This window comes from Dipodomys merriami, unplaced genomic scaffold (assembly GCF_024711535.1).
Source record: "Dipodomys merriami isolate MVZ:Mamm:240054 unplaced genomic scaffold, mDipMer1.0.p SCAF_33, whole genome shotgun sequence".
NCBI classification, from domain to species: Eukaryota; Metazoa; Chordata; class Mammalia; order Rodentia; family Heteromyidae; genus Dipodomys; species Dipodomys merriami.
In genome coordinates, this window is record NW_027204826.1 from 2,874,519 (window position 1) to 2,902,239 (window position 27,721).

General features: G+C 47.8%; 1 protein-coding gene across 1 annotated transcript in view; it reads left to right on the forward strand.

The window, feature by feature from the left end:
* Positions 1 to 4,577: 4,577 nt before the first annotated feature.
* Positions 4,578 to 27,721, forward strand: part of Ptpn9 (protein tyrosine phosphatase non-receptor type 9) — a 63,252-nt gene continuing 40,108 nt past the window's right edge. Inside the window, exon 1 of the mRNA XM_070042848.1 lies at positions 4,578 to 4,681. Coding sequence (XP_069898949.1) covers positions 4,619 to 4,681 — 63 coding nt within the window. The 5' untranslated portion in view covers positions 4,578 to 4,618. The remainder of the gene's footprint in view (positions 4,682 to 27,721) is intronic.

Below are 27,721 nucleotides of genomic sequence, written 5' to 3' on the forward strand. Positions count from 1 at the left end.
CGTTGATCCTCAGATCTTATCCTTTTGAGTTGCTAGGCTTATAGGTATGAGCCACCAGCGCCTGGCCTGGCTATTCTTTAAACTTTCTATAGCCTTGAATCTCCCCTGCTCCCTTCTCAGCCCCGCCTCCCCCCCCCCCCCCCCCCCCAGGGTACTAAACCATGACTTCTCAAGTCTTGGCCCACTTCACCTCTTTTAGCACTCACGGAATCTGCTGAAGTTTCCACCAGCTGTGTCGGTAAGCCATTTTCGCAACTGTCCTACCAGGAACTGAAGTTCTTGGTATTTGGATGTGTTCCTTCTTCTCAGAAGACAAGTGTGATTTTTTTTTTTTTTGGTTAGACATTGCCAGAGATAAAATGCTAATGGGGTTAATTCATTTCTTCTAGAAATGCTTGAGCTACCAGCAGACAAACATTGTACTTGGTCCATGAGATGTAGAGTGGGTTGTAGAGGAAGACATAGACCTCTGACCCTGAGGAACACACATCCAGTAAGAAAACAAGCCACTAACCCCTAGTAGATAGAGTACAAGATGGTGAAGGGGTTCAGTGGCTCATGCCTGTAATCCCAGCTACTCAGGAGGCTGAAATCTGAGGATCAAAGTTTCTATCCAGCTCAGAAAAGTCCATCAGACTCTCTTCTCCAATAATCACCAGAAGTGCCTGAAATAGAGTTGTGATTCAAGTGATAGAGCACTAGCCTTGAACACAAAAGCTCAGGGACCATGCCCAGGCCCTGAGTTCAAGCCCCAGGATCAATACAAAAAACAAAACAAACCTAAATAAGTAGGGTCAGGACAGCACAGCGTAAGTAGGATTGGAAAGCTTTAGATGTGTTGTGGAGGAAAGGGCACTAAGGAAGAGCTCAGGGTAAGACCCCTTCTGATCTGCGAACTAGAGCTTTTTGGTTGCTGTTGCAAACCATTCTGCAATCTCTAAGATATGACTGATCTTAGATGATGGCAGCACCAGCCTTATTTTGTGGATTTAAATCTGAAAAGGCAAGATATGTAGTTCCTTTTGTATTCTGGTTCTCCTAGATATTTTTCCTTTCAAAGCTAGCCAGCTGCCATACACACACACACACACACACACACACACACACACACACACACACACGCACGCACGCACACTTTATTCTCTTCAGTTCTGGAGCTTGAGCTCAGAGCCTGGGTGCTGTCTCTGAGCTTTTTTGCTCAATGCTGGTGCTCTACCACTTGAACTACAGCTCCACTTCCAGCTTTTTTTTGGCCAGTCCTGGGGCTTGACCTCAAGGCCTGACCTCTCTCTGTCCCTGAGTCTGTTCTCAAGGCTAAAACTACCACTTAAGCCTCAGCACCACTTCCAGCTTTTTCTGTGTATGTGTTACTGAGGAATCAAACCCAGGGCTTCATGCATACTAGGCAAGCACTCTACCACTAAGCCACATTCCCAGCCCTAACTTCCAGGTGTTTTGCTGGTTCATTGGAGATAAGAGCCTAATGGACTTTAATATTCAAGCTGGCTTTGAACCGTGATCCTCAGATCTCAGCCTCCTGAGTAGCTAGGATGACAGATGTACTGGTGCATGGCTTGCATTCAATTTTGTTACCTGTGTCTACTGGTGAACTTCCACACATTGTAAGGTTAAGATGCAATAGGCAATGGTTCTGGGGAATGTATCCTTTGCACAGCTGCACACCCCCGCACACAGCTGTGTGTGGGAAAACACTTCCAAGTTTTCTGTTGTTAGCTCATTTAGTTAAAATTCTTCCTTAGAATCGTAGGTAGTATGCCAGGGTTCAAGTTCTAGCTCAATGCTAATTAATGAGTTACATAACTTTGGATCAATCACTGACTTCCGGTATCCTGTAGATCACTGGGCAAAAGCAGTATGAAAGTATAAATGGTGGTTTGAAATCCTGTTAGTACTAATCTCCAATCAATGGTTTTTTCTACTTCCATTTCCTACTTCAGCTTAGGGAGAAGTGTGTTTTGTTCATATTACTATTTAAACATTAAAAAAAAAAAAGTTTTAGCAAGGTGCTTGTAGGGTCTCCAAACTCAGGAGGCTGAGATCCAGAGGATCACAATTCAAGGCCAACTGGGAGAAAAATTCGATAGCAAGTAGCTGTAACAGGACTGGAGATGTGATTTAAGTAGTAGAGTGCCAGCCAAGTGAGCTGAGCAAACGCAAGGTCTCAACTTCAAACCTCAGTACTTCCAAAAACAAAATTCAAGCACACTCATGTAAAACTGTGATATTAGAGCCAAGCAAATGGTTATGTTTCAGGGGAGTAGGAACTGGGCTGGAGGTATGATGGGACTCTGGCAAATTGGGAATAATGGATTGCTCCTCCATTCCTCAAGGCTGGTGCTTTACCACTTGAGCCATAGCTCTACTTCCAGCTTTTTGCTGGTTCATTGAAGTCTCATGGACTTTTCTGTCTGAGCTGGTTCTGAATCTCAAACCTCAGATTACCAGCCTCCTGAACCATCAGTGAAATTTCCACTTCCATTTTTTTTTGGTTGTCTGTGGGGCTTGCACTCTGGGCCTGGGCGCTGTCCTTCAGCTCTTCAGCTCAAAGCTAGTGCTCTACCACTTGATCTACAGTGCCACTTCTGGCTTTTTCTGCTTCTGTGGTGCTGAGGAACCCAACGCAGGGCCCTCATGAATGCAAGGCAAGCATTCTTACCACTAAGCCACCTTCCCAGCACCCTCTTCTTCTTTTTTTTTTTTGAGTGTGTGATATTAAGGTTTGATCTCAGGGCCTTGTTTACCAGGCAGACAATCATTTGAATCACATCCTAGCCCTAGAATGCTGTGTTTCTTGATTTGTACATTGGTACACACCTATGTTATGAAACTTCACCAGGCTGTGCATATGTAACTTTGGTACTTTTATGTGGGTATAAAAACAAAATACATAAAATGTCATCTAGAGAAAAATTCTTTCACTTCACTTTTCAGACTCAGCTTTTTTTTTTTTTTTTTTTTTTTTTTTTTAAATCTTTTGCCAGTCACAGGGCTTGAACTCAGGGCCTGGGCACTGTCCCTAAGCTCTTTTACTCAAGGCTAGTGTCTTAACACTTTGAGCCACAGCCGCTGCTTCAGGTTTTTGAGTGGTTAATTGGAGATAAGAGTCTCATGGACCCAGGCACCTGTGGCTCAAGCCTGTAATCCTAGCTACTCAGGAGGCTGAGATTAGAGGATTGCAGTTTGATGCCAGCCAGGGTTAGAGACTTTTATCTCTAATAAACATCAAAAAAGTTGGAAGTGGAGCTGTGGTTCAAGTGGCAGAGCACTAGCCTTGAACAACAACAACGAAAAAAGCTCAAGGACAGCTACCTAGGCCCTGAGTTCCAGCCCCACGACTGGCACCCCACGGACACACGGAATTCAGAAAAACGTTCTTGGGTGAGCATCAAAGGGCACAGCCCTGGGCTCTCTGAAGACCCCTCCTTAATTCCCTCACGGGCTTCTGTGCTCACAGGGGCCGGTGTTGGAACACCTCTGTAAGGGATGTTGCCAGAACTGGAGTCCCAGCGCCCCGCTCCTTGCCCAGACCCACTCCCACGGGGCACGGAGTCCCGGGCCCGCGCGCAGCCCCCAGCCCTGGGCGGGGTTGACTCCCAGGTAAAGACCCCGGGTTTGCAGGAGCTGTTGGGGGTCCCGATTGCGGCTGAGGAATTAGGATCAGCTGCAGCGGGGCGCGGTCGGGCACCGCGGCGGGGCGTCTGGGACCCCACGTCCCCTCCACCCGGCCCCAAGCGCTCGGGACCGGCAGGCGGGCGCCTCCGGGCACTGGCCCCGGGGTGAGCGCGCGCGGCCACGCGGGCGAGGCGGAGACTCCACCCCTCCTCCCCCTCCCCCTCCCGTCACCCGCCCCCCCTTCCTTCCCCTCCCCTCCTCCTTCCCCACTCCTCCTGTCACCCTGTCCTCCCCTCTCCCCCTCCCCCGTCACCCTCCCTCCGCGCCACCTCGGGAGGCGGCCGGCCCGCAGCCCCTCCCCGCCGCCTCCCCCCCTTCTCTTCCCCTCCCCCTGGGGTCCTCCCCCACCCTCTCCCCTCCCTGCCGGCCCCTCCTCCTCCCGTCTTCCGGCCCCGGCCTTCCCCTCCCCCGCCGCGCCCCGCCCCGCGCGCTCCCCCCCCCCCCCCGCCTCCCCGCCGCGTCCAGGCCCCGCCCGGCCCCGCGCGCCGCCCGTTTGTGAATGAGACCCCGGGTTTGTCAATGGAGCCGCGGGGCGCCGGGGCGGACGCGGCGCGGGCCGTGAGCCGGGAGGGGGGCGCCCGAGCCGCCGCCTGCTCCGCCGCCGCCGCCTCGCCCTCCGCGCTGCGCGTCGGCCGCCGCGGCTGCTGAGGACGCGGGCGGGAGGCCGCGAGCCCCGGGCCCCGGACCCCGGACCAGCGCGGCCCGCCCGCGGCCCCGGCGCGCTTCCGCCCCTCGGGGCCGGCGCCTGTCCTTCCCCGTCCGCGGGGCGGCGCGGGCGAGGCCGCGGCGTCGGGCGCTTCTCCTCCGGAGCCGCCGCGGGCGCCGGCCGGGCCCCGCCATGCGCGCGCCGGCCGCGGGCTGCTGAGGCGCCGGGCGCGGACGCGGAAGCCGAGGCCGAGGCGGCGCGCGGGCCCGGGGCGGCGGCATGGAGCCGGCGGCCGCGCCCCGGCCGGACGCGGCTCTGGAGCTGACCCCCGAGGAGGAGCAGGTGAGCGGGGCGCGGGGCGTCTGTGGGTGTGTCCGCGGCCTAGGCCGGCTCGGCCGCGCGGGGTCCCGCGGCTGCGACCCCGGCCCCGGGCCTCCGCCCTTCCGCGCGCCGAGGGTAACCGGGGCGCACCGCACTCGGGGTCCCCTGGGTGCCCGCCGTCGCCCCCCCCCCAGCCTCTCCACGCGCCGCGTAAACACACGTCCCGCGGCCGTCCCCTGGGTGGGATTGCCGTCCTCCGGATCGCCTTGGGACTTGGGTTACCAGGGTGCCCCGGATTTCCAGATGCGCTCCGGAGACAGACCGCGCGGCCTGGGCCAGCGCGCCCCGAGGCTCCCCCCGCCCCGACCCCCGGGCCCCCGCCTCGCGGACCCTGTCCAGCCCCCCCACCCCGCGGCCGGGCGCACCCCTCGCCCCGCTCCCTGCCCCCCTCACCCCACCCCGGCGCACCGTCTCCATCTTCCCGGAGCTCGCGGCCAGAGCTCCATTGTCCCCGAAAGCTCATGACCTTCAGGCTCCCCGAAGGAAGCGGTTTGCGGTCTCCTTTTGGGGTTGGGGTGGCTCGGGTAAAGGAAAAGCCCCAGGATCCTTAGAACTCTCCCCCACGCACCCCCGTATCCCAGCCACGGCGGCCTGGGACCAACTTCTGGGGGGGGGCGGAGAAGAGGGGCGAGCCAGCCACGGGCGGCCGGGGGCCCCAGTGGGTGGGGAAGCGGGGGTCGGGAGTCATTTCCTTGGTGCTCCCCAAACCTTAGCCACCACAGCCAGCCCGGGTTCCCAGGGAGGCGCCCGATCAGGCTCAGCCCAGACGGAGGGCAGAGGTGGCTGGGCGCGGACGCCCCCCAGCCTTTGTTCCCGGGCCCACCCTGGCCTGCGCTGCGCCCCCCTCCCCGGGGGGCGGCTGGGTCTGCGCGCCGGGGCCGGGCCGGGGCCCGCCGGGCCGCAGGCCGGCTGTGTGTAACGCTCGGAAATCAAGTCAGCCTGTGAGTTAGGGAAAGAGAAATGTAAGAAAAACCCGGTCTGCTGCAGCGGCGGGCGCGGGTCGGCCTCGGCGCGGCCGAGGGGGCCCCCCGGAGCCCAGGCCGCCAGTGCTGGGCGCGGAGGACGGGGCCGGCCGGGGCTCTTCCCCCCTCCATCCCCATCGTACTTCCACGCTTCTGCTTCCCTCAGTGCGATTTCTCTTCCCCAGCATATATCCTGCTCTGGATCGACTTGAAATCTCATTTTAACCTGAAAAATATTGAATTATTATTAAGGGGTTGTGTGGAGCGTTGTACCATTCCCAAAGTCAGGTACTGAGTACATTTCTGGTTTTGACAGTGTCACCTCCTCCACTCCTCTCCCCCCCCCCCTTTTCCAATCTCCCTCCCCTTTTTTTTGAGGTGCTGAGGACAGGCTCCTGAGATGCACGTGCATGCTGAACTAACTCTCCCACCGCCGAGCCTACGCCCCAGGCTTCCAGAGTAATTTACCTGTTTGCTTTGCAAGGATTTGGTCTTGTATCTCAATGTCTCCTGTTACTGCACATAATAAGAAGGGCTAAATGTGTTGCCTGAATCTCAGAAGAAGCTGAAAATCTAACACCAATTTTAATAAAAATCTTCCCCCCAACACACACACCTTTTTTTTTTTTCTTCCCTGGGATTTGAACTTTGGACCTGGGTGCTGTCTGAGCTCCTTTTTTGCTTGAGACTAGTTCTGTACCACTTGAGCTGTCGCTTCACTTCCAGCTTTTTCTGTGATTAATTGGAGATGGAAGTCTCAGGGACTTTTCTGTCCAGCTGGCTTTGAACTGTGATCCTCAGATCTCAGCCTCCTGAGTAGTTAGGATGACAGGTGAGGGCCACTGGCACCCGGCTCTTTTTCTCTTACTTGCAACTCCTCCCTTTCCCCCAGTAAAATTCCGTATTTTCTACAAGCATTTCAAAAACACTGAGGCACACATATAAAAGCAGCATAGTTTGAATTATGGCAATAATTAGATATTCTCATTTTAGTTTCATATCACTTGAGTATCCTTGACTTAAAATTTCTTAAAAGACTTAGCAAATGGGTGTCAATCTTATCAAAGGCCTTGTCATGAGAAATGACACATTCATCCCATAATGCTGGCTCATTGCTGAAACCAATTTTAGAACTCACTTGAAGTTGATTTCTAAGCTGGTGGCAGAATTTTTGAAATATCTCAGTTGGAAATTTTCTGTACTTTTGTGAATCCATTTGGAAGTGGAAAAAAAACCCCAACAACTTTAGGAATCTATTTCATAAGCAAATAGGGGATTGCCAGAAATTCAGGCAAAAAAAAAAACAACGCAGTTAGTCTGTTTTGTGTGAACTGCCTTACTGATCTGATGTCTGCAGCAGGTTTCCCCTACCCTTTTACTGGGATTTGAACTCAGCATCCCAGCCTTACTTTTTTTTTTTTTTTTGGTCAGTTGTAGGGCTTGAACTCAGGGCCTGGGTGTTGTCCCTCAGCTCTTTTGCTCAACGCTAGTGCTCTATCACTTTGAACCACAGTGCCACTTCTGGTGTTTGGTGATTCTTTGGGAAATAAAGAGTCTCATGGACTTTCCTGACAGGGCTGGCTTTGAACCTCAATCCTCAGAGCTCAGCCTCCTGAGTAGCTAGGATTATAGGTGTGGCCCTGCTGCAGCCTTACTTTTTTTTATGATTTTTTTAATTGTGAAAATACTGTACAGAGGAGTTACAATTACATGGGCAAGATAATGAGAACGTTTCTTATCAAGCATTGTAGCCTCCTCCTTTGTTTCCCCCTTCCCATCCCTTCCCATCTCCTCCCCACCCCACCCAGCCTTACTTTTTGCTAGTTAATTTTTGCTAGTTACTTTTCAGATAGGGTCTCTGGGCTACCCTCCATAGCTTAGAGACTAGTCATGGCATTTCCAGCTTCCTTCTTTTTTTTTTTTTTTTTTTTTTTTTTTTTTTTTTGGTCGGCCGTGGGGCTCGAACTCTGGGCCTCGGCGCTGTCCCTCAGCTCTTCAGCTCAAGGCGAGCACTCTACCACTTGAGCTACAGCGCCACTTCCGGTTTTCTGGTGGTTTATTGGAGATAGGAGTCTCACGGTCTCTCCTGCCCGGGTTGGCTTTGAACCGCGATCCTCAGATCTCAGCCTCCTGAGTAGCTAGGATTACAGGCGTGAGCCACCAGCGCCCGGCTTAGCTTCCTTCTTTTGAGATGGAGTCTCGTGGACTTTTCTGCTTGCTGCTAGCCTTGAACTGAAATCCTCCCCATCATGACCTTCCATATTGCTGTGATGGACAATGTGAGCCATGACACTCAGCCATGGATTGAGAAAGGAGGATATCAGACTTCTTTGTTCAGACTGACATGGGATCTTGATCTTTCTGTTCTCAGCCTTTCCGGTAGTTAAGAATACAGGTATGAGTCCTGAATAGCACCTCCTTTTTTGCCATTCAGAAATTTGGGGTACTTGGCCATTCCTTAGTCCTGTTATATATTACCCAGTCTTTCTATCTCTTTAGTTAAACTTCCTTCAGCCTCTATTCTAAACTGTCATAGCCTCTAGGAGTTATCTATCTGATCCATCTGTGCTCCTGAAGCTAAAGTCAGATTGCAAATCTGACTGTATGCTACCCTCAGCTTGCCTGCTCTCAATACAAGCATGCTCTTCAGTGGCTGGGCGCCACAGCCCACACCTCAGGAGGCTGAGACCTGAGAATCGCAGTTTAAAGTTAGCCTGGACTCAGGAATGTCCAGAAGACTCTGATCACAAAATAGGCCAAAGTGGAGCCGTGGCTCAACGTCGTAGAGCGCTGATCTTGAGCAAAAGTGCTCAGAGACAGTGCTCAGGCCCTGAGTTCAGACACCCCCCAACACACACACACACACACACACACACAAAACCTGTTAGTGGATTGTTTTCTTTTTATCTTTGGTAGTGCTGAGGTTGAACCCAGGTCCTTGCACAGGCTGGGTAAGTGCTGTACGGCTGCGCTACACCCCAGCTCCTCCATTGCTCTGGGGCTCTTAGGCATTCTCAACCCTCAACCATGTATCGATCTCACACTGCATCTTTGTTCGAGGTACACTGGTCTTCCCAGACATTCTTTCCGTGCTTCCCCTTGCTAACAGGTATTTGCACAAAGCTGCTTTCCTCTGGAAGTCATTCATATTTGTGCAGGTACCAGGGCCTTGAACTGGGGGCCTCACATGGCTTTTTCACTTACAGCTCAGAGCTTTACGTTTGAGCCATATCTCAAGTTCCTCAGGTTCCTGCTTTTTGCAAGTCTTGGGGTTTTCTCTTTCCTGGGTTGACTTTGAATTTTGATTCTCAGATGTCAGCCTCCTGAGTAGTTGGTATTAAACAGGTGTGAGCCCTTAGCACTCAGCTACACTTTTTTTTTGGTCGGTTGTGGGGTCTGAACTCGGGGCCTGGGTGCTGTCCTTCAGCTCAAGGCTAGCGCTCTACCACTTGAGCCACAGCTCTACTTCCGGCATTTTCTGTGTATGTGGTGCTGAGGGATTGAACGTAGGGCCTTAAGCATACTGAGCCACCTTCCCAGCCCACTCAGCTACACTTTTAATTTTAGATGGGATTTTGATGTGAGGCCTAGGCTGGCCTTGAACTCCTGTGTAGCCCAAAGTGGCTTTGGATTCGATTCTCCTACCTCACCTCCTGAGTGCTGGCAATACAAGTGTGCACTCTCACACCTAGCTTCTTTTCTACTTCATGCCAGAACTAGATGGAAGCCTGAATCCTTAGGGAATAATGAAGAGCAGAAATGATTTATGTAAATACATATTAGGACTAGAGTAGTTGTTGTAATCCCCACCTTTTTTTGGCTAATCCTGGGTGCTGTCTCTGAGCTCTTCTGCTGGAGGGTAGTACTCTACTACTCTGAGCTACTTCCAGTTTTTGAATGGTTATTTGGTAATAAGAATCTCATGGGGGAGGCCCAGGGCTGGTGGCTTGTGCCTGTCATCCTAGCTACTCAGGAGGCTAAGACCTGAGGATTGAGGTTCAAAGCCAGCCCAGTCAGGAAAGTCAGTGAAACTCTTATCTCCAATAACCGGAAGTGACACTATAATCAAGTGGTAGAGTGCTAGCCTTGAGCTGAAGAGCTGAGGGACAGTGATCATGCCCAGAGTTCAAGCCCCATGACCGACCAAAAAAAAAAGAATCTCATGGGGACTTTTCTCCCTGGGCTGGCTTGGAACTTTGATCCTCAGATCTCAGCCTTCTGAGTAGCTAGGATGATAGGTATGAGCCACCGATGCCTAGCTCTGTTGGCTTTCTTTACTTGTGGAAAACCTGCCTTGAATGCCCCCCATTAGGGTAGATCCCTCCTGTCTATTCTTGTTTCCCACAGGATTTACACTTACTTGTGTCATCCCCTGAATGAAAGCCTCAGGAGGGTCAGGATGTTTTGCTTTTGCACACGGTCCAGTACACATTCCCTAGCTGGTTGTTAATTCCTAGACTGGTGGAATAGCTGTGGAATGAACAGAGTGGTTCTCATTTGCCTACCAGCAGCATCAGCTATCGAAGTAAGGACATTGCTTGTCAGATGTGGTAACACAAGCCTGTAATCCCAGCGTTTGGGAAACTGAGGTAGAAAGGACCCCCAAGTTTGAGGTCAACCCAATGGCCTGGCTCCAGTGCCAGCACAAACCAAAACAAACAAAAAACCCCAAACACACTTTTGTTTTGGTTGTTCTTGAGGCTTGAACTAAGGGCCTGGGTACTGTCCCTGAGCTCTTTCTCTCATGGCTAGCACTCTACCATGCTACTTCTGGTTTTCTAGTGGTAAATTGGTGATAAGAGTCTCACAGATTTTTCCTGCCCAGGCTGGCTTTGAACCATGATTCTCAGATCTCATCCTCCTGAGTAGCTAGGATGACAAGTGTGAGTTACCAGTGCCTGGCAAGACATTATATTTTTTTGTTTTTGTTTTTTAAACACATAGGCTAATATACTTTATTTAAACTTTTTCTTAGTTTTTGAACCCTGCCTGGGCGCTATCCCTGAGCTTTTATGCTCAAGGATAGCACTTGACTACTTTGAGCCACAGCTCCACTTCTGGCTTTTTGCATGTTCCTTGGAGATAAGAATCACATGGACCTTCCAGCCTTGTCTGACTCGAACTGGGGTCCTCAGATCTCAGTAGCTAGGATTATAGCTGTGAGCCACCGGCGCCTGGCTTGATATGCTGTTTAAAGGTCATTATTAATATTCCCCTATTCTACCAGTTGAATTAATACACATCCTCCTTCATAACTTGGCTGTTTCTGGCTTTTCTTTTCGCAGTGCTGGGGGTTCAACTCCAGGGTTTCAGATATGCTAGGCAAGTGCTCCACCTCTGAACTGAACTCAGCTCCTATTTCTTGCCTTTATGTTTTCTGTTCCTCAGTAACTGCAGCCTTGCTTGGGGCTTTTGCCTTTAAGGGATTTACAGGAATAACAACAAAGTAATAGCTGTTTCCTGAACTTCTGTTTTGAGTCAGGCGCTGTGTTGGACTTTTCTCCTCCAGTTAATCCTCTCAAGAATGGAACTAAATCCCTTCATTTTGCCAACAAGAAAGCTGAGGGAGAGAAGGAAATTGCTCAAGGTCTCATAGCTAGCCAGCAGATTTCCATCCAGATTTGGGGTTATTCTGCACTGGCCCCCCCCTCCCCCCCCAGCATTTCCTCTGTTACACTGTGCTAGTTTCCATGAAACAATTAACCAATTTACTCCAGTTTTCAGTTGGTTTATATAGTAGCTAAGTTTATGGGATGGCTTTGAGCTTCCACTTCAGCTTTCTTGCTCACAGCTGCCACTCTGCCACTTGAGGCACACCTCCTTTTCTTTGTTCCTTTCTCTGTCTCTCTCCCCTCCTTATTCCCCCTTCCTCTGCTCCCTACCCTCCCTCTTTCTTTGTGTTCATAATGAATGTGTGTTCTAGCACTGGACCTTGAACTCAGGGCCTGTGCACTGTCCTTTCAGGTTGTTCACTCAAGGCTGGTGCTCTACCACTTGAACCGCAAGCTCCACTTCTGGCTTTTTGGTCGTTAATGAGAGATAAGAGTCTCATGGATTTTTCTGCCCTAGTTGACCTTGAGCCATGATCCTCAGATCTCAGCCTCTTTAGTAGCTAGGATTACAGATGTGAGCCACCAGCGCCCAGCTTTGCTTTTCCACAGCATGTATAACTTGACCTGAAGTTGGTAATCGTATTTAGTTTATTGATGAAGCTGACCGCAGAGGACCAGGTAGCGTTTCATCTCTTCTCTGTGTGTTAGGAAATAAGTAAGAGAGAACCTCCTCTTTGAAATAAACCATAAGCTGGGCACCCTCGGCTTACGCCTGTAATCCTAGTGAGGCTAAGATCTGAGAATCACAGTTTGAAGCCAGCGTGGGCAGGAAAGATCATGAGACTCTTATCTCCAGTTAACCACCCAAAAGAGCTGGATGTGGAATAACTTCAGTGGCAAGGCACTAGCCTTGAGCAGAAACTAAACGGACAGGGAGGGCCCAGACCTGAGTTTAAGTCCCAGGATTGGCACAAAAAATAAAAATAAATAAACCATAAATAAATAAACCAGAACTATAATGATATTTGAATTCAGTTAATTGTAGCCTTGTAAGATATTTTGGCTTTGCATGGATACCTAGTAGTAATGGATTGGCTAGGACAATAGAACAGTTCTCTAAAGTATTTATGCTTCTATTAATTTTGAACCAGAGTTTTGATAACTCATATTCTTTCACGTTAAAAGTAATTCATTCTGGCCACGGTGGTGCAGGCTCGTAAAATCCCAGCTACTTGGGAAGCTGAGGCACTGGGTGTGGTGGCTCAAGCTAGTAATCCTAGGTACCCTGGAGGGGGAAATTTAAGGATTGAGATTCAAAGCCAGCCCAAACAGGGAAGTGGAGAGGTGGCTCAAGTGGTAGAGTTCTAACCTTGAGTTGAAAAAGCTAAAACAAAAGTACAGGGTCCTGAGTACCAAAAGTACAAGCACAAAAAAAAAAATCTAAAGCAAAAAAAAAAAAAAAAACAAAACCCAAAACTTAGGAAGTTTTAAGGCTAAAGCATTGTGACTTTGGGTTTAGCCTGGGAAACCTAAAGTGTGTGTGTGTACGTGCATGCTCATGCGTGTGCATATGTTAGTGTTAGAAATTGAACTCAGATCTTGACACATACTAAGCATTCTACCACTGAGCTAAATCTCTAGTCCTAATTCCTTTATTTTAATTACTTAGCTAACTTATTTCAGTACTGGGAATTTAACCCAGTACCTTGGCCTTGACCTTACTTATTTATGTATTTATTTTTCCATTCTGGGGCTTGAACTCAGGGCCTGGGTACTGTTCCGCTTTAGCACTTTGAACCACAGCACCACTTCTGGTTTTCTGGTGGTTCATTCGAGATAAATCTCAAGGACTTTCCTGCCCTGGCTGGCTTTGAAGCACAATCCTCAATCTCAGCTTCCTGAGTAGTTGAGGATGACAGGTTTGAGCCACTGGCTTGCCCTACATTTGGCCTTAACTTCGTAGGTAAGCATTCTACCTGTTGAACTATATACTCTCATTCATTCATTCATTCCTTTTTGAGTCAGGGTGTTGGAATGTATTTCTGGCTGGCCTCCCTTTGCCTTCTGGGAATACAAGGCTGACCAACTGGGCCTACTTTAAAAGCCTGTAAAGAAAATTTCAATTTTATTTATTTATTTTTTGTTGGTCATGGGGCTTGAACTCAGGGCCTGGGCACGTCTCAGTTTTTTCAGGCTTAGTTAGTGCTCTTGCTCTACCACTTTGAGCTATAGCACCACTTCAAGTTTTTTTGTGTTTCAAACTGTGATCCTCATGAGTAGCTAAGATGACAGGCATGAGCTACTGGTGCCTGGCAAACATTGTTATTTTAGAGTTTCTGTTATTTGGAGGTGTAGCATAGTAAGGATTAATAAGGAAATTCCTGTAGAACCCTCCATTCAGTGCTTCTAGTAAACATGCAGGAAAGCAGCTCCCTGTCCCTTCTTCTTGAGTTGTGACCTTTTGGTCTTCCTTTAAGCCCAAGGAGAATTCACCCTTGGAACCCTCACTTAGTGTCTGTTTTTGTGGGTGTCAGCAATTGTTATTTTTTTTATATACTGTCCTTTTCAAAGAGCAGGTCTCTGATTTTATGTGCTTTATATTTTTATACTGGAATCTTTCGAAGTGTTTGTTTTTTGGTGGGGCTGGGAATTGAACATTGAGTGACACCTCCATCCCTAATGGAATCTTTCAAAACTAAAAATTACACTGCTAGAGAGTAGACTTCAGAGGACTTTGGCACATTTCCCAAGGGCAGGGGTTTTGTCCCCTTTCTTGTGGCCAAGAACTTCCATTTTCCCACAGTCTTACGGGTCCTGTGCTAAATGTCATCCGTCTCCCCGGAAGTGTCCAGGCGTCACAGATCAGATGATTCATAATGTTAAATGGAGGCCTTCCAAGCCGGGCGCTGGTGCTCACGCCTGTCATGCTAGCCACTGAAGAGGCTGAGATCTAACAATCACAGTTCAAAGCCAGCCCGGTCAGGAAAGTCCATAAGACTTTGATCTCCAAATAACTAAAAAGCCAGAAATGGCACAAGTGGCTCAAGGGGTAAAGTGCTATCCCTGAGCAAAAAAAAAGCTGAGGGACAGCCACGCAGTCCCTGAGTTCAAGCCCCAGGAGCAGTACAAAAAAAAAAAAAAATATATATATATATATATATATATATATATGTATGTATATTTTTTTGAGGTATTCCACCGGGGAAAGGAGCAGAGGAAAGGATGACAAATTCTCATTATTTTTATTATTGCAGTTACTGATTTTGTAATTAGCAGTTTAGGTAAAATGTCATTTGGTTGTGAGAATTTTACTCATTAAAAACCAATTTCTGAGCATGAGTCTTAGATTATGTAATTCTTTTGGCTGACACTAAGGTTTGATTTAGCTGATGTTTGGCTTATGTGCTCAGCTGGCACCCTACCATTTGATCCATTTCTCCAGCTCAACTTTTTGGTGATTATTTGTAGATAGTCTCACAGACCTTTTTTTTTTTTTTTTCTGTCGGTCATGGGGCTTGAACTCTGGGCTTGGGCCCTGTTTCTGAGCTCTTCAGCTCAAAGCCAGTGCTCTATCACTTGAGCCACAGCACCACTTCTGGTTTTTGAGTGATTTATTGGAGATAAGAGTCTCACAGACTTTCTTGCCTAGGCTGGCTTTGAACTGCGATCCTTAGATCTCAGCCTCCTGAGTAGCTAGGATTACAGGCGTGAGCCACCGATGCCCGGCTTCTCACAGACTTTGTTGCTTGGTTGGCTTCAAACAAAGATCCTCAGATCACAGGCTTCTGACGAGCTAGGATTGTAGGTGTGAGCCACTAGGGCCTTGCTGGTATCTTTTTTTTTTTTTTTTGCCAGTCCTGGGGCTTGAACTCAGGGCCTGGGCACTGTCCTTGAACTGCTTTTGCTTAAGGCTAGCACTCTACTACTGAGTCAGAGTGCCACTTTTAACCTTTTCTGTTTCTGTGGTACTGAGGAATCGAACCCAGGGCTTTTTGCATGCTAGGCACCAGATCACATTCCCAGCCCCTGAGGTCAATTTTTTAATTCCTCAGTACTGGAGTTTGAATTTAGGGCCTTGTAGTTGCTAGGCAAGTGCTTTAGCACTTGAGCTATGCCCCAACCCTCTTGCCTTTATTTTGTTTCTGTCCTAGAACTCTTGTCTCTTCCTCTTGAATACCTAGAATTCTAAGCATGAGCTAACCGTGATTGCAGTTATGAAATTATTCTGAAGCGAGAATTGATGGGCAAGTTCTAGGCAGGGGCTCTACCATTATTATTATATCATTCTATAGGACTTCTAAGATTCTCTACAATGACTGTTTCTTTTAGAATTAAAAGCTTTTTTTTTTTTTTTTTTTTTGTTGGTCATGGGGTTTGAACTCTGGGCCTGGGCGCTGTCCTTCAGCTTTTCAGCTCAAGGCTAGCGCTCTACCACTTGAGCCACAGCACCACTTCCAGCTTTTTCTGCTTATGTGGTACTGAGGAATTGAATCTAGGGCCTCATGTATGCAGGGCAAGCACTCTACTACTGAGCCACCTTCCCAGCCTCTTAAAAAGCATTTTTTTTTGGGGGGGGGGGTTCTGGTTGTGGGGCCTGAACTCTGCGCCTGGGCACTGTCCCTCAGCTCTTAGCTCAAGGCTAGTGCTCTACCACTTGAGCCACAGAGCCACTTCTGGCTTTTTTCTTTTTGCTTATGTGGTACTGAGGAATCGAACCCAGGGCCTCATGCATGCAAGGCAAGCGCTCTACCACTGAGCCACCTTCCCAGCCCCCTTAAAAAGCATTTTTTTAAGGAGTCCTGTTTGTTTCTTTGCACGTTTAGGGTAATAGTATTCAGTGCTGAGATCCCAGTGTTTTAGATTAATGTAAGCCTATCTTTTAAATTTTATTTATTTAATTTTTTTTCAACAAAAAGATTGAGAAGTGAAACTAGGCCTTTGGATATGGTGGTAATGCCTCTTAAATAAACTTCAGAAATCTGTAGCTTTCAATAGCTCTAGGCATTTTATTTCATGTTTCTGAATATGCTATGTCATCTTTTCCTCAAGGAGCTTTTGAGAGAATTGCTTCAATTGTATTAAGTAAAATCATTTGTAGTTACCTTGCTTTCTATAGAAAAGGTTTTTTTTTAAAATGATACATGAAGAAAAATGAAAAATATGACTTCATAGAATTGAAATCAAACATCTCAAGATAGCCTTACAATTCTAATGGTCACTGGGCTGGGGAATGTAGCCTGGTGATAGGGTTTGTCCCTGGGTTCAATCCTCAGTACTGAAACAAAAAAGTTCTAGCCTGAGTAGGGTATGTAGTAGATGGTATTGTTTTGGGCTGAAACAGACAAACTCTACCATTATGCTGCACTCCCAGCTTTTTTTTTTTTCTTTGTTTGTAGGGCTTGAAGTCAGGGTCTGGGTGCTATCCCTGAGCTTCTTTGTGTTCAAGGCTAGCACTCTTCCACTTGTGCCGCAGTGTCATTTACAGTTTTTGAGTAGTTAATTGAAGATAAGAGTTTCACGAAGACTTTTGTTGTGTCTGGCTTTGAACTGCGCTCCTCACTCTGAGCTTCCTGAGTAGCTAGGATAACAGGCATGAGCTACTGGCACATGGCTCTCTCTCTTCTTTTCAAATAAAACTCCAGTTACTTGATTTGTTAAGTGCTGTTGGCGATTGAAGGAAGCAAAGCCTTGTGCATGCTAAGGGTGGGCTCTGCCACTGAAGTACAGCTCCAGTCCCCAATGAAACTTTGCAAAAGTCATCCAGTGGTCTAAAATGACTTATGCTTGAGTTTGTAGATAATGACAGTTTGTAGCTAGGGGTGTGGAGCTCAGTGATTGTAAACCTCATACCATGCCCTCCCCCTAAAAAGTAAAAAGTTCGGTGCTGGTGGCTCACATTGGTAGTCTTAGCTACTCAGGAGGCTGAGATCTGAGGATTATGCTTTGAAGCTAACCTGGGCAAAAAAAGTCAGTAAGATTCTTACCTCCAATTAGCCAGCAAGTAGAAATAACTTTGTCCATTCAAGTCTAGGTATGGCTCAAGTGGTTGAGTGCCAGCTGTGAGCAAAACAGCCAAGGAAGTAAGAGCATGGGCGCCGAAGTCAAGCCCTAGTGTGTACACACACACACACACACACACACACACACACACACACACACACACACACACACACACACACACACACACACACACACACACACACACACACACACACACACACACACACACACACACACACACACACACACACACACACACGGAATTGAAAATAGTGTCATGTTAATCACAACATTATTCTCAGTAGCCAAGAAGTATTCACAGCCCTCATGTTCATCAGATGAGCAGATAAACAAAAGGTGGTGGTATATGCATACCAAGGGAATTTTACTTAGTCTTAAAAAGGAATTAAAATTTGGTATATGTGTTACTTATTGTATAGACCTTGAGAACATGCTGAGTGAAAGAAGCCAGACACAGGAAGACAAATGTACGGTTCCACGTATTTGCGAAGATGTTTGGTAGACACATTCATACAGACAGAATGTAGACTTCCGGGAGCGGGAGGAAGGTGGGTGGGGAGAGTTACTGTTGAATGGGGATATAGAGTTTTCAATGGGGGTGATGAAAGGACTTTGAGGTTTAGATAGTGGCCACTGTTACACAACAGAGTGTGTGTGTATTTAATGACATTGAAATTGTAAAAATGAGGGACAGAGGTGACCGGTAGTGGAGTGTTTGCCCTGAATTCAATCTCCAATACTACCCCCCAAAATAGTGAAAATGATAAATTGTTAGGTGTATTTTACCCATTTAAATAATGGCCAAGAACTGGCTTATTGATGTAGACAGTGATGTAGCTTGTGAATGACAAGAAAGAAATCTGTTATTCCATTTATCATTTACTTGCTGTTCTTGGATTTAGAATCATAAGAATTTTCGGTAATGTATTTTGGTGTTACTAAGTTCTTGGTATGTGAATTGTCATCTGTTTTACAGAAGCTTTAGTATTTTTCTTTGTAGACAGAGCACTGAGCCGTGGGATGTAATTAGACCCACAGATAGGGCACCTCCAGCCCTCTCTCCGAGGATGTTTCTGGAAGTGATAACCGTTATAGGGGGAGTGGGAGGGGGGAGGAGAGTATCTCCTGAAGTTTGGTCCTCCCAGCAGGGCAGAATCTCCCACTCTTCTTGACAGTGCAGATGTTTGTCTCACCCCAAACTCACCAAGTCAGAAACTCTAGAGGTCAGATACGGGCCCGGATGCTGTCCCTGAGCTCTTGTGCTCAAGGCTAGCACTCTACCACTTGAGTTATAGCTCCACTTCCGGCTTTTTTGGTGGTTAATTGGAGGTAAGAGTCTAATGGGCTTTTCTGCCTGGGCTAGCTTCAAACTGCAATCCTCAGATCTCAGCCTCCTGAGTAGCTAGGATTATAGTGGTAAGCCACAGCTCCTGGCTGTAAATTTATTTATTTATTTATTTTGGGGGGGGTCAGTTCTGGGACTTGAGCTCTCAGCCTGGGATGAGCTCTCGGCATGGCCTGGGTGTTGTCCCTGAGCTTTTTAGCTCAAGGCCAGTGCTATACCAGTTGAGCTACAGCACCACTTCTGGTTTTTTGGTGGTTAATTGGAGATAAGAGTCTCAGGGACTTTCCTGCCCCCGATGGCTTTTCACTGTAATCCTCAGATCTCAATCTCCTATATAGCTAGGATTACAGGTGTGAGCCACCACTGCCTGGCTTCTGAATTATTATTATTATTTTTGGTCGGTTGTGGGGGGTCCTGGACTTTAGGCGTGGACACTATCCCTCAGCTCCAGGCCTGAATTACTTTTTGATGGTTACTTCTCCCCTTCCTACATTCCCTCTTTTCTGCCTTTAAAAAAAAAATAAAGCTTTATTTATGCTTTGTTTATGTGGTACTAAGGAATTGAAACCAGGAATTGAACTTTATCACTAACCCACATTCCCAGCCTTCTTCCTTCTAGAAATTCCACTCTTCTCCCTTCTCTTTTTAACAGGGTCTCATTATGTAACCCAGGTGGGCCTAGAATTTAAAATCCTCTCTCTCTCTCTCTCTCTTTTTTTTTTTCTGGTCATGGGGCTTGAACTCTAGGCCTGGGCGCTGTCCCTGAGATCTTCAACTCAAGGAGAGCGCTCTACCCTTGAACCACAGTGTCACTTCTGGTTTTCTGGTGGTTCATTGGAGATAAGAGTCTCTTGGACTTTCCTACCCGGGCTGGCTTTGAATCATGGTCCTCAGATCTCAGCCTCCTGAGTAGCTAGGATGACAGGCGTGAGCCATTGGTGCCTGCCTTCAAAATCTTCTTGTCTCAGCCAACTATCTCCTTTAAAAAAAAACTCAAAAAGTTTAAAACTCACCTTTTCAAACAGAAGCCAAAAGCGAGGTATGGTGGTGTGTGCCTGTGGGGTTATTGTGAGAATTAAATTAGGGAAGTGGAAGTTACTTGGAAGGCTGAGGCAGAGCATCAATGGAGCCCTGCAGATCAAGGCCAGTCAGGGAGACAGGGAAACCCTGTCTCAAGAAAAGAAAAAAAGCTGGGCACAAGTAGCTCACACCTGTAATCCTAGCACTCAGGAGGCTGAGACCTGGAGGACCAAGGCTCAAAGCCAACCCCAGCAGGAAAGTCATTGGGACTCCATCTCCAATTATCTAGCAAAATGTCAGCCCTGAGGCATGGCTCAAGTGGTAGAGCACCAGCTAGAGCAGGAGTAAAAGGCCCTGAGTTCAAGCCTTGCTACAGGCACAAAAATTGTTTTTTGCATGAGGGCAGGGGATATGGATCAGTAGAAGAGCACTTGTCTTCTATCCTAGCATCATAAGAGCAAAAAAGATTTGTGCTGGATGCTGGTGGCTCATGCCTATAATCCTAGCTACTCAAGAGGCTGAGATCTGAGGATCTCAGTTCGAAGCCAGCTTGGGCAGGGAAATCTGTGAGCCTCTTCAATTAAACATCAAAAAGCTGGAAGTGGACCTGTGGCTCAAGTGGTAGAGCGCTAGCCTTGAGCAAAAGAAGCTCAGAGACAGAGCCCAGGCTCTGGATTTAAGCCCTAGGACCAGTGTGTGTGTGTCTCTGTGTGGGTGCACCACACACATGTGCACACACACAAAAAATTTGGATGAGGTTTGCCCATCCGTTGGCATAGTATTCACAGATTACCACACATCTACTCAAATTTTAATGGGCGGGGATCATGTCTCTATGTTGTAAAATTTTATTGTGCATGCCAGAAGTTATCACCCTGGCAGTTTAATCCCCAGATGTTTTCTTCTGTGACGTAATGGTCAGGGCTTTCATAATTTTTCTTCTCATGCCACTTCTGGTAGCTTTCCAATTTTCATCCAGGATTGTTTGTCTTATTTACTTATTTATTTATTTAATTAGTTGAGGGCCTGGGCGCTGTCCCTCAGCTCTTCAGGCTTCAGGCTAGCCCTCTACTACTTGAGCCACAGCCACTTCCGGTTTTCTGGTGATTAAATGGAGGTAAGAGTCTCTTAGACTTTCCTGCCCAGGCTGCCTTTGAACTCTGATCCTCAGATCTCAGCCTCCTGAGTAGCTGGGATTACAGGCATGACCGCCAGTCCCAGAGACATCACTCACACATTACTTAGGGAACTGTGTGAGGAATTCCCCATGGTGTGGATGGAGTGTGTTAGGACTATGAATGGCGCTTGGCCCAATATTATGATTTCCTGGAAGCAGGTGGAAAACAGAGAGTGATTTAGGCCGCCCCGTAGTAAATAAAGTTAAGCCAGGTTGGCAGGATGGGACAGAGGAAGAACGTTCTGGAGTCATTTGGAAGACTAATTCCCAATTTCCTGACAGCCATTTGCATTCCTCCTTTCTCTCCTGACTTCTCAGCCATCACTTTGACAACATAAAGTGGTTATGAGTCTTGTATTTCTCCATCTGGCCCTACCCCGGCTTCTTCTAGAATGACTTGCTGGTTTCTTCTGGTTGTGTGAGTGGTTCACCCCCTCATTAACCAACAGAAATGAGTGGCATTTGCCCTTCTCATCTCCTTCTGGGGACTCAGTGATTGCTGTTGCTAATGGTTTATTCTTCCTGATTATTTTCCAGTGGTGGTTGTTGGTGTTTTTCCTGTTTCACTGCTGTGTTACATTCATTTGCCCCATAGCCTCTTGCCATGAATTTTCTCCTGTGACAATCTAGAGTTGTCTGCTTTCTGGCGGGAGTGTTTTTCTCTGTCTTTGCGGGGAAGTCTTTGATCATTTTTGTTGGAGAGTGGTTAAGGTGGAGAGGGAGAGGCTCCTTGGATTTAGTAACCATGTTACAGACAGTAGGCAGAGCGAGACCCAGTTCCTGCAGTGCCACGAACAGACTGGCGGAAGGGTCTACGGAAGTGACAAATTCATAAAAGCAGCTGTAACCTTTTATCCCTTTGTAGAAGTCTGGAACTTACTTATTTTGGCCTTGGAATAAAGCCTATCAACAAACATCACTTGGTGGCCTTGTTTAAACTTGTTGTTAAAAATAATCATGTTTGGCTAGGTGCCTGTAATCCTAGCTAACTCAGGAGGCAGAGATCTGGGGATTGTTGTTCAAAGCCAGCCCAGGCAGCAAAGTCCATGAGACTCTTCCGGTCGTGTGGCTTGAACTCTGGGCCTGGGCGCTGTCCCTCAGCTCTTCAGCTCAAGGCTAGCACTCTACCACTTGAGCCACAGCGCCACTTCCGGCTTTTTTTTCTTTTTGCTTATGTGGTGCTGAGGAATCGAACCCAGGGCCTCATGCATGCAAGGCAAGCGCTCTACCACTGAGCCACCTTCCCAGCCCCTCCATGAGACTCTTATCTCCAATAAACTACTCAGAAAAAATAAAAATAAATTGAGTAAATGAAATGTCTTAAAAAAAAAAGGAGATCCCCAAGCCGGGAGTCCGTGTCTCAACGCCATGTCTCATTCCTAGCTACACAGGAGGCTGAGATCTAAGGATCGAAGTTCAAAGCCAGCCCAGGCAGGAAACTCCAAGAGACTCTTACCTCCACTAAACCACTCAGAAAACCGGAAGTGGCACTGTGGCCCAAGGGGTCCCCTTGAGCTGAAGAGCTGAGGGATAGTTGCCCAGAGTTCAAGCCCCATGGCCAACCAACCAACCAAAAAAAAAAAAAAAAAGATCACTAGTACATACACTTTAGTTCAAGGCTATAGAAAATTAATACATTACTGGTTTAGTTACTTTTTACTTTTTGAGTACATAATGTCTTATGATTCAGGAATAGACAGGAACAAGCTGAGTACAGTGGTAAATGCTGATGGTTCCAGCTACCCTGGAAGGCACGAGCCCAGGAGTTGGAGGTCAGCCTTGGTATCAGCAAGGAAAGTAGAAAATACTCTTTTTTTTTTTTGTAGATCTCAAGCCATCCAATTTCAGAGCCAGCCAATGTTACCAATTTCTTGTGTTTTTCCAGCATAGTTTTGTACCTAGACAAACACTGGCACAGATATTACCTGATGAGATGAATGATAACCTGTCTTACATGTCTTAAGGCTGCTTAGTAGAACAGAAACACCATTAAGATTTGAAAGGAAGATGGGTGCTGGTGGCTCACGCCTGTGATCCTAGCTACTTAGGAGGCTGAGATCTGAGGATCACGGTTTGAAGCCACGCCAGCCTGGGCAGGGTAGGAAAGTCCATGAGGCTATTATCTCCAATAAACGACTCCTAAAAAGCTAGAAGTGGAGCTGTGGCTCAAGTGGGAGAGTGCTAGCTTTGAGCACGAAGATGCTCATGGATAGCGCGTAGGCCCTGAGTTCAAGACCCAGGACCGGCCTCCTCCCCCCCCCCCAAAAAAAAAAAAAATTGAAAAGACTAGAAATGTTAAAGCTTCAGCTTGGTAGTAGAGGAAAGTGATCTTGGACTGCTTGCTGACTAGATTTTGAGAAGCTTTGGTTCATGCCCTGTCCTTCCCTCTCCTCCCTTCCTCCTTTTGCTTCCATCCTTCCTATCAAACCCAGGGCCTCATTCACAGTGCATAAGATCTCTGTGACTCTGAATTTTTAAAATTTTTAAACATTTTTGGTGTGTGTGTATTTGTGTGTGTACATGCATATGCCAGTACTGGACCGTGAACTCAGGGCCTCTTTTTGCCCAGCTTTCTGGCTCATCCTGGGGTGTGCCACCCCTTGATTCATGTCACCTGTGCAACATTTTGCTAGTTAATTTGGAGATGGACCCTGGAAGACTTCCATGCCCAGCTGTCTTTGAATACCCTTTTCCCTTTTCCTGTATCTCCCCCCCCCCTCCACCCAGTACTCTAGGTCTCAGCCTGCTGAGTTGCTGTGATTATAAGAAAGAGCCTTGGGCTGGGAAGGTGGCTCAGTGGTAGAGCACTTACCTTGCATGTATGAGGCCCTGGGTTCGATTCCTCAGTACCACATAAGCAGGAAAAAAAAAAAAAAGCCGGGGGCTGGGAAGGTGGCTCAGTGGTAGAGCACTTGCCTTGCATGCATGAGGCCCTGGGTTTGATTCCTCAGCACCAAATAAGCAAAAGGAAAAAAGCTGGAAGTGGCGCTGTGGCTCAAGTGGTAGAGCGCTAGCCTTGAGCTGAAGAGCTGAGGGACAGCGCCCAAGCCCAGAGTTCAGGCTCCACGACCAGGCTCCCCCCTCCCCCCCTGCCCAAATAAGAAAGAGCCTTGGCATCTAGAACTCTTGATTTCTTCCTTAGCTTTCCAAGGCTGTTGAATATAATGGGTACATCTTCAATAGCTGATTGGTTGATTGTTCCAATGCCTGTATTAGGGCTTGAACTCTGGCCTCTGGTGCTGGCTGGATTTTTTTGTTATTGTTGTTGGGGTTGGGACTCTACTGTGTGTGCCATGCCTTCACCTCGGTCTTTTTGCTGGTTAGTTGGAGATAAGAATCTCAGATTAGCTAGTCACTGGTGGCTCATGCCTGTCATTCTAGCTACTCAGGAGGCTGAGATCTGAGGATTGCTGTTCAAAGCCATCCTGGGCAAGAAAATCCATGTGACTTTTTTTTTTTGGTCCGTTGTGGATGCTGTCCCTCAACTCTTCAGCTCAGCCACAGCACCACTTGTAGCTTTTTCTGCTTATGTGGTGCTGAGGAATCGAACCCAGGGCCTCATGCATGCCAGGCAAGCACTCAACCACTGAGCCACCTTCCAACGCCCATACATGGTATGGAATTGCCTTCTTCATTGTAATACTTGCTGACACTTCCTTATGTATGGGAGGGTAACAATCATCCAAAGGAGACAGTATTAATGTTTCTTAAAGGCATAGAACATTTTCAGTGAGTCAGATGTAGGTAGGGGTCAGGCTCTTCGCGGGCCGGTGCCTCCACAGTTGGCTGCTAGAGTGCTGAGAAACCCTCCGCTTTCCCCTCTGCCAGCAGGAACTCATTTACACTGGGGAGTTAATGGCTCGGTTAACTTTGGTCCTGCAGTGTTGCCTGAAGCTTTGAAATCTTAAGGGGAGCTACACTTGGTCAGCCACGATTTCCTGTTGTTCTGCTCCCAGTGTGATGTTAATCCTTTAATAGTGGTTAGCTTTGCTTCTTCTTTGGTTCTGACACTGTGCTTGCCAGAGTTCTGCATTTCAGAGCCAGCCCCATTTGGTTTCTTCAGCACCATTGATAGTAACCTTTCTTCCTGGTGATTTTTTTTTTTTTTTTTTTTTGGCCAGGCTTGAACTTCTGGCCTGGGCCCTGTCCCTGAGCTTCATTTGCTCAAGGCTAACACTACCCGCTTGAGCAGCACTTCAGACTTTATCTGTTTTTGTGGTGCTGAGGAATTGAACCCAGGGCTTCATGTATGCTAGGGGCAAGCACTCTACTGCTAAGCCACATTCCCAGCCCCTTCCTGGTGATTTTTACCTTGGCATTTCCCATGGGATTTGTAGGGTTTTGAATTTGCTCTTAATGGGTGAATGATTTTTTTTTTTTAATTTTAATTTTTGCTAGTACTGGGGCTTGAACTCCGGGCCTGGGCACTGTCCCTGAACTGCTTTTGCTTAAGGCTGGTACTCTACCACTTGAGCCACAGTGCCACTTTCTGGCTTTTTCTGTGTATGTGGTGCTGAGGAATAGAACCCAGGGCTTCATTCATGCGAGGCAAGCACTCTACCACTGAGCTACCTTCTCAGCTGGGTGAAAGATTTTCTGTTGTTTGATACAGTAGACTTCTGAGAGGCTTCGTTACCTAGTAAGTTTTTGTTTTATTTTTGGTGCCAGTAGGAGGTGAGGCTAGAACTCAGGGCCTTGAGTGCTGTCCCTTAGCTTTTTCACCCAAGCCTCTTGCTCTACCATTTGAGGCACACCTCTACTTCTAGTTCTTTGCTGGTTAAAGCGTCTCTCTGGCTTTCCAGCCCTGGCTGGCTTTGAATCTGTCCTCAGTCTTCTGAGTTGCTGATATTATTGGAGTGAGTCACTGGTGACCCAGCCCAGTTGTAAATACTTAAAAAAAAGTGGCTGAACGCTGGTGGCTCACGCCTGTAATCCTAGCTACTCAGGAGGCTGAGATTTGAGGATCATGGTTCAAAGCCAGCCTGGCAAGAAAGTCCATGAAACTCTTATCTCCAATAAACCACCAGAAAACCGGAAGTGGCACTGTAGCTCAAGTGATACAGCGCTAGCCTTGAGCTGAAGAGCTAAGGAACAGCGCTCAGGCCCAGAGTTCAAGTCCCATGACTGACCAAAAACAACACAAAAAAGCGAAACATAGTTCAACTGCCCTTTTTGCTTGTGTTTTTCTAAAAATGAACTGACCAGACCTGGAGCCTAGAGTAGGAGACGATAGATAAATTACTGAACATTTAACAAAACTTTATTTGGTAACTGATCTTTGGTAGTTGATGGTGTGTGTATATGAGAAAGAGAGAATATTGGGGTTTGAACTCGGGGTCTGGCACTATTATTTGACCTTTTTCATTATAGCCGTGAGTCACCAGCACCTGGCTAACGCTTACCTGCACCTCAGTCAATCTGTAATTGCAGTACGCCTGCTGCAGGAGCATCAGTTTTGAGTTCAGCCTGGCTACAGTAGTTGAGATCCTATCTCTGGGCTCACCAGGGAAACTTTAAAAGCAGGACAAAAGCCTGGCATTTATGCCTTCCTTTTATATCGTACCCCACTCCTTTTGATCCAGTCCTGCTTTTCTCTACCTCAAGTGCCTTGACGCACGAAAATAAGAGTAAGAAGATAGATACTTTCTGCTGGGCCCTGGTGGCTCACACCTGTAATCCTAGCTACTTAGGAGGCTGAGATCTGAGGATTGTGGTTCAGAGCCAGGATTGTGGTTCAGAGCCAGGATTGTGGTTCAAGGCAGGAGACTTTTATCTCCAATGGACCACCAGAAAACTGGAAGCTGTGGCTCAAGTGGTAGAGCACTAGCCTTGACCTGAAGAGCACATGGACAGCACCAAGGCCCCGAGTTCAAGCCCCATGACTAACCAGAGAGAAAGAGAGGGGAGAGAGAGACTTTCTGGGAGCTGTTCCGAGGACATGTTCCAGACTCCTGAATCACCTTGGGTCCCAGGAGTAGCAAAGCCTGATAGACAGTTCTGCCACGCGCGTGCGTGCGTGCGTGCGTGCGTGCGTGCGTGCGTGCGTGTCTGTCTGTCTGTCTGTCTGTCTGTCTGTCTGTCTGTCTGTCTAGAGGGCCAGTGCAGGGGCTCCAGATGCTAGGCAAACACTTCTTTTCCTGGCAGATTCTTACTGTTCTTCAAGATACTTCTCCAGAGCGAAAAGAGCGTTTAACACCCATCACTGTTCATTCAGTTCATTGAACAGATTTGTTCCAGAACTGACCACATAGGATTATAAATGGCTCGGGATGTGGGGGGCGAGGGGGGAGGGGAGGCGTGGGGGTGCCACCGTGTTTCTGGTCCTGGGGCTTGAATTCAGGGTCTGGGCTTTCTTTGTTCAAGGCTAGCACTCTACCACTTGAGCCACAGTGCCACTTCTGGCTTTTTCTGTGTATGTGGTACTGAGGATTCAAACCCAGGGCTTCCTGCATGCTAGGCAAGCACTCTACCTCTAAGCCACATTCCCAGCCCCCATAGCTCAGAGTAGTTATCTCCTCTTGTAGTGGCTTCTCATATCCTTTGCAAATGCTTGGTGAGTGCTTCCCTGATTGCCTGGTGCTGAAGGCTCTCTGATGTTCTTGCTTGAGGGGAATATTATGTTGTCAGCCCCTGCATACATGCCAGGGAGGAAACCTGTGTGAACCAGGACTCAGACACTTCAGTTTTCTTTCCTTCTCCTCAAGCTATGTGAGAACATACATCTAGAAACAGGATTTTCTGTTGAAGTATGTGATCTAGTAATTAATTGACAAGGTCTCTGTGTAGCCCAGGTTGGCCTCAAACATGCTAGCCTCAGTCAACAGGGGGCTGGAATTTCAGGCCTGGCATCTGTTAACGCTTACTCTTTTTACAGCCCAAACCATCACTGCTTGGCTCAAACTTTTGTTTTTTTAAATTTACTTT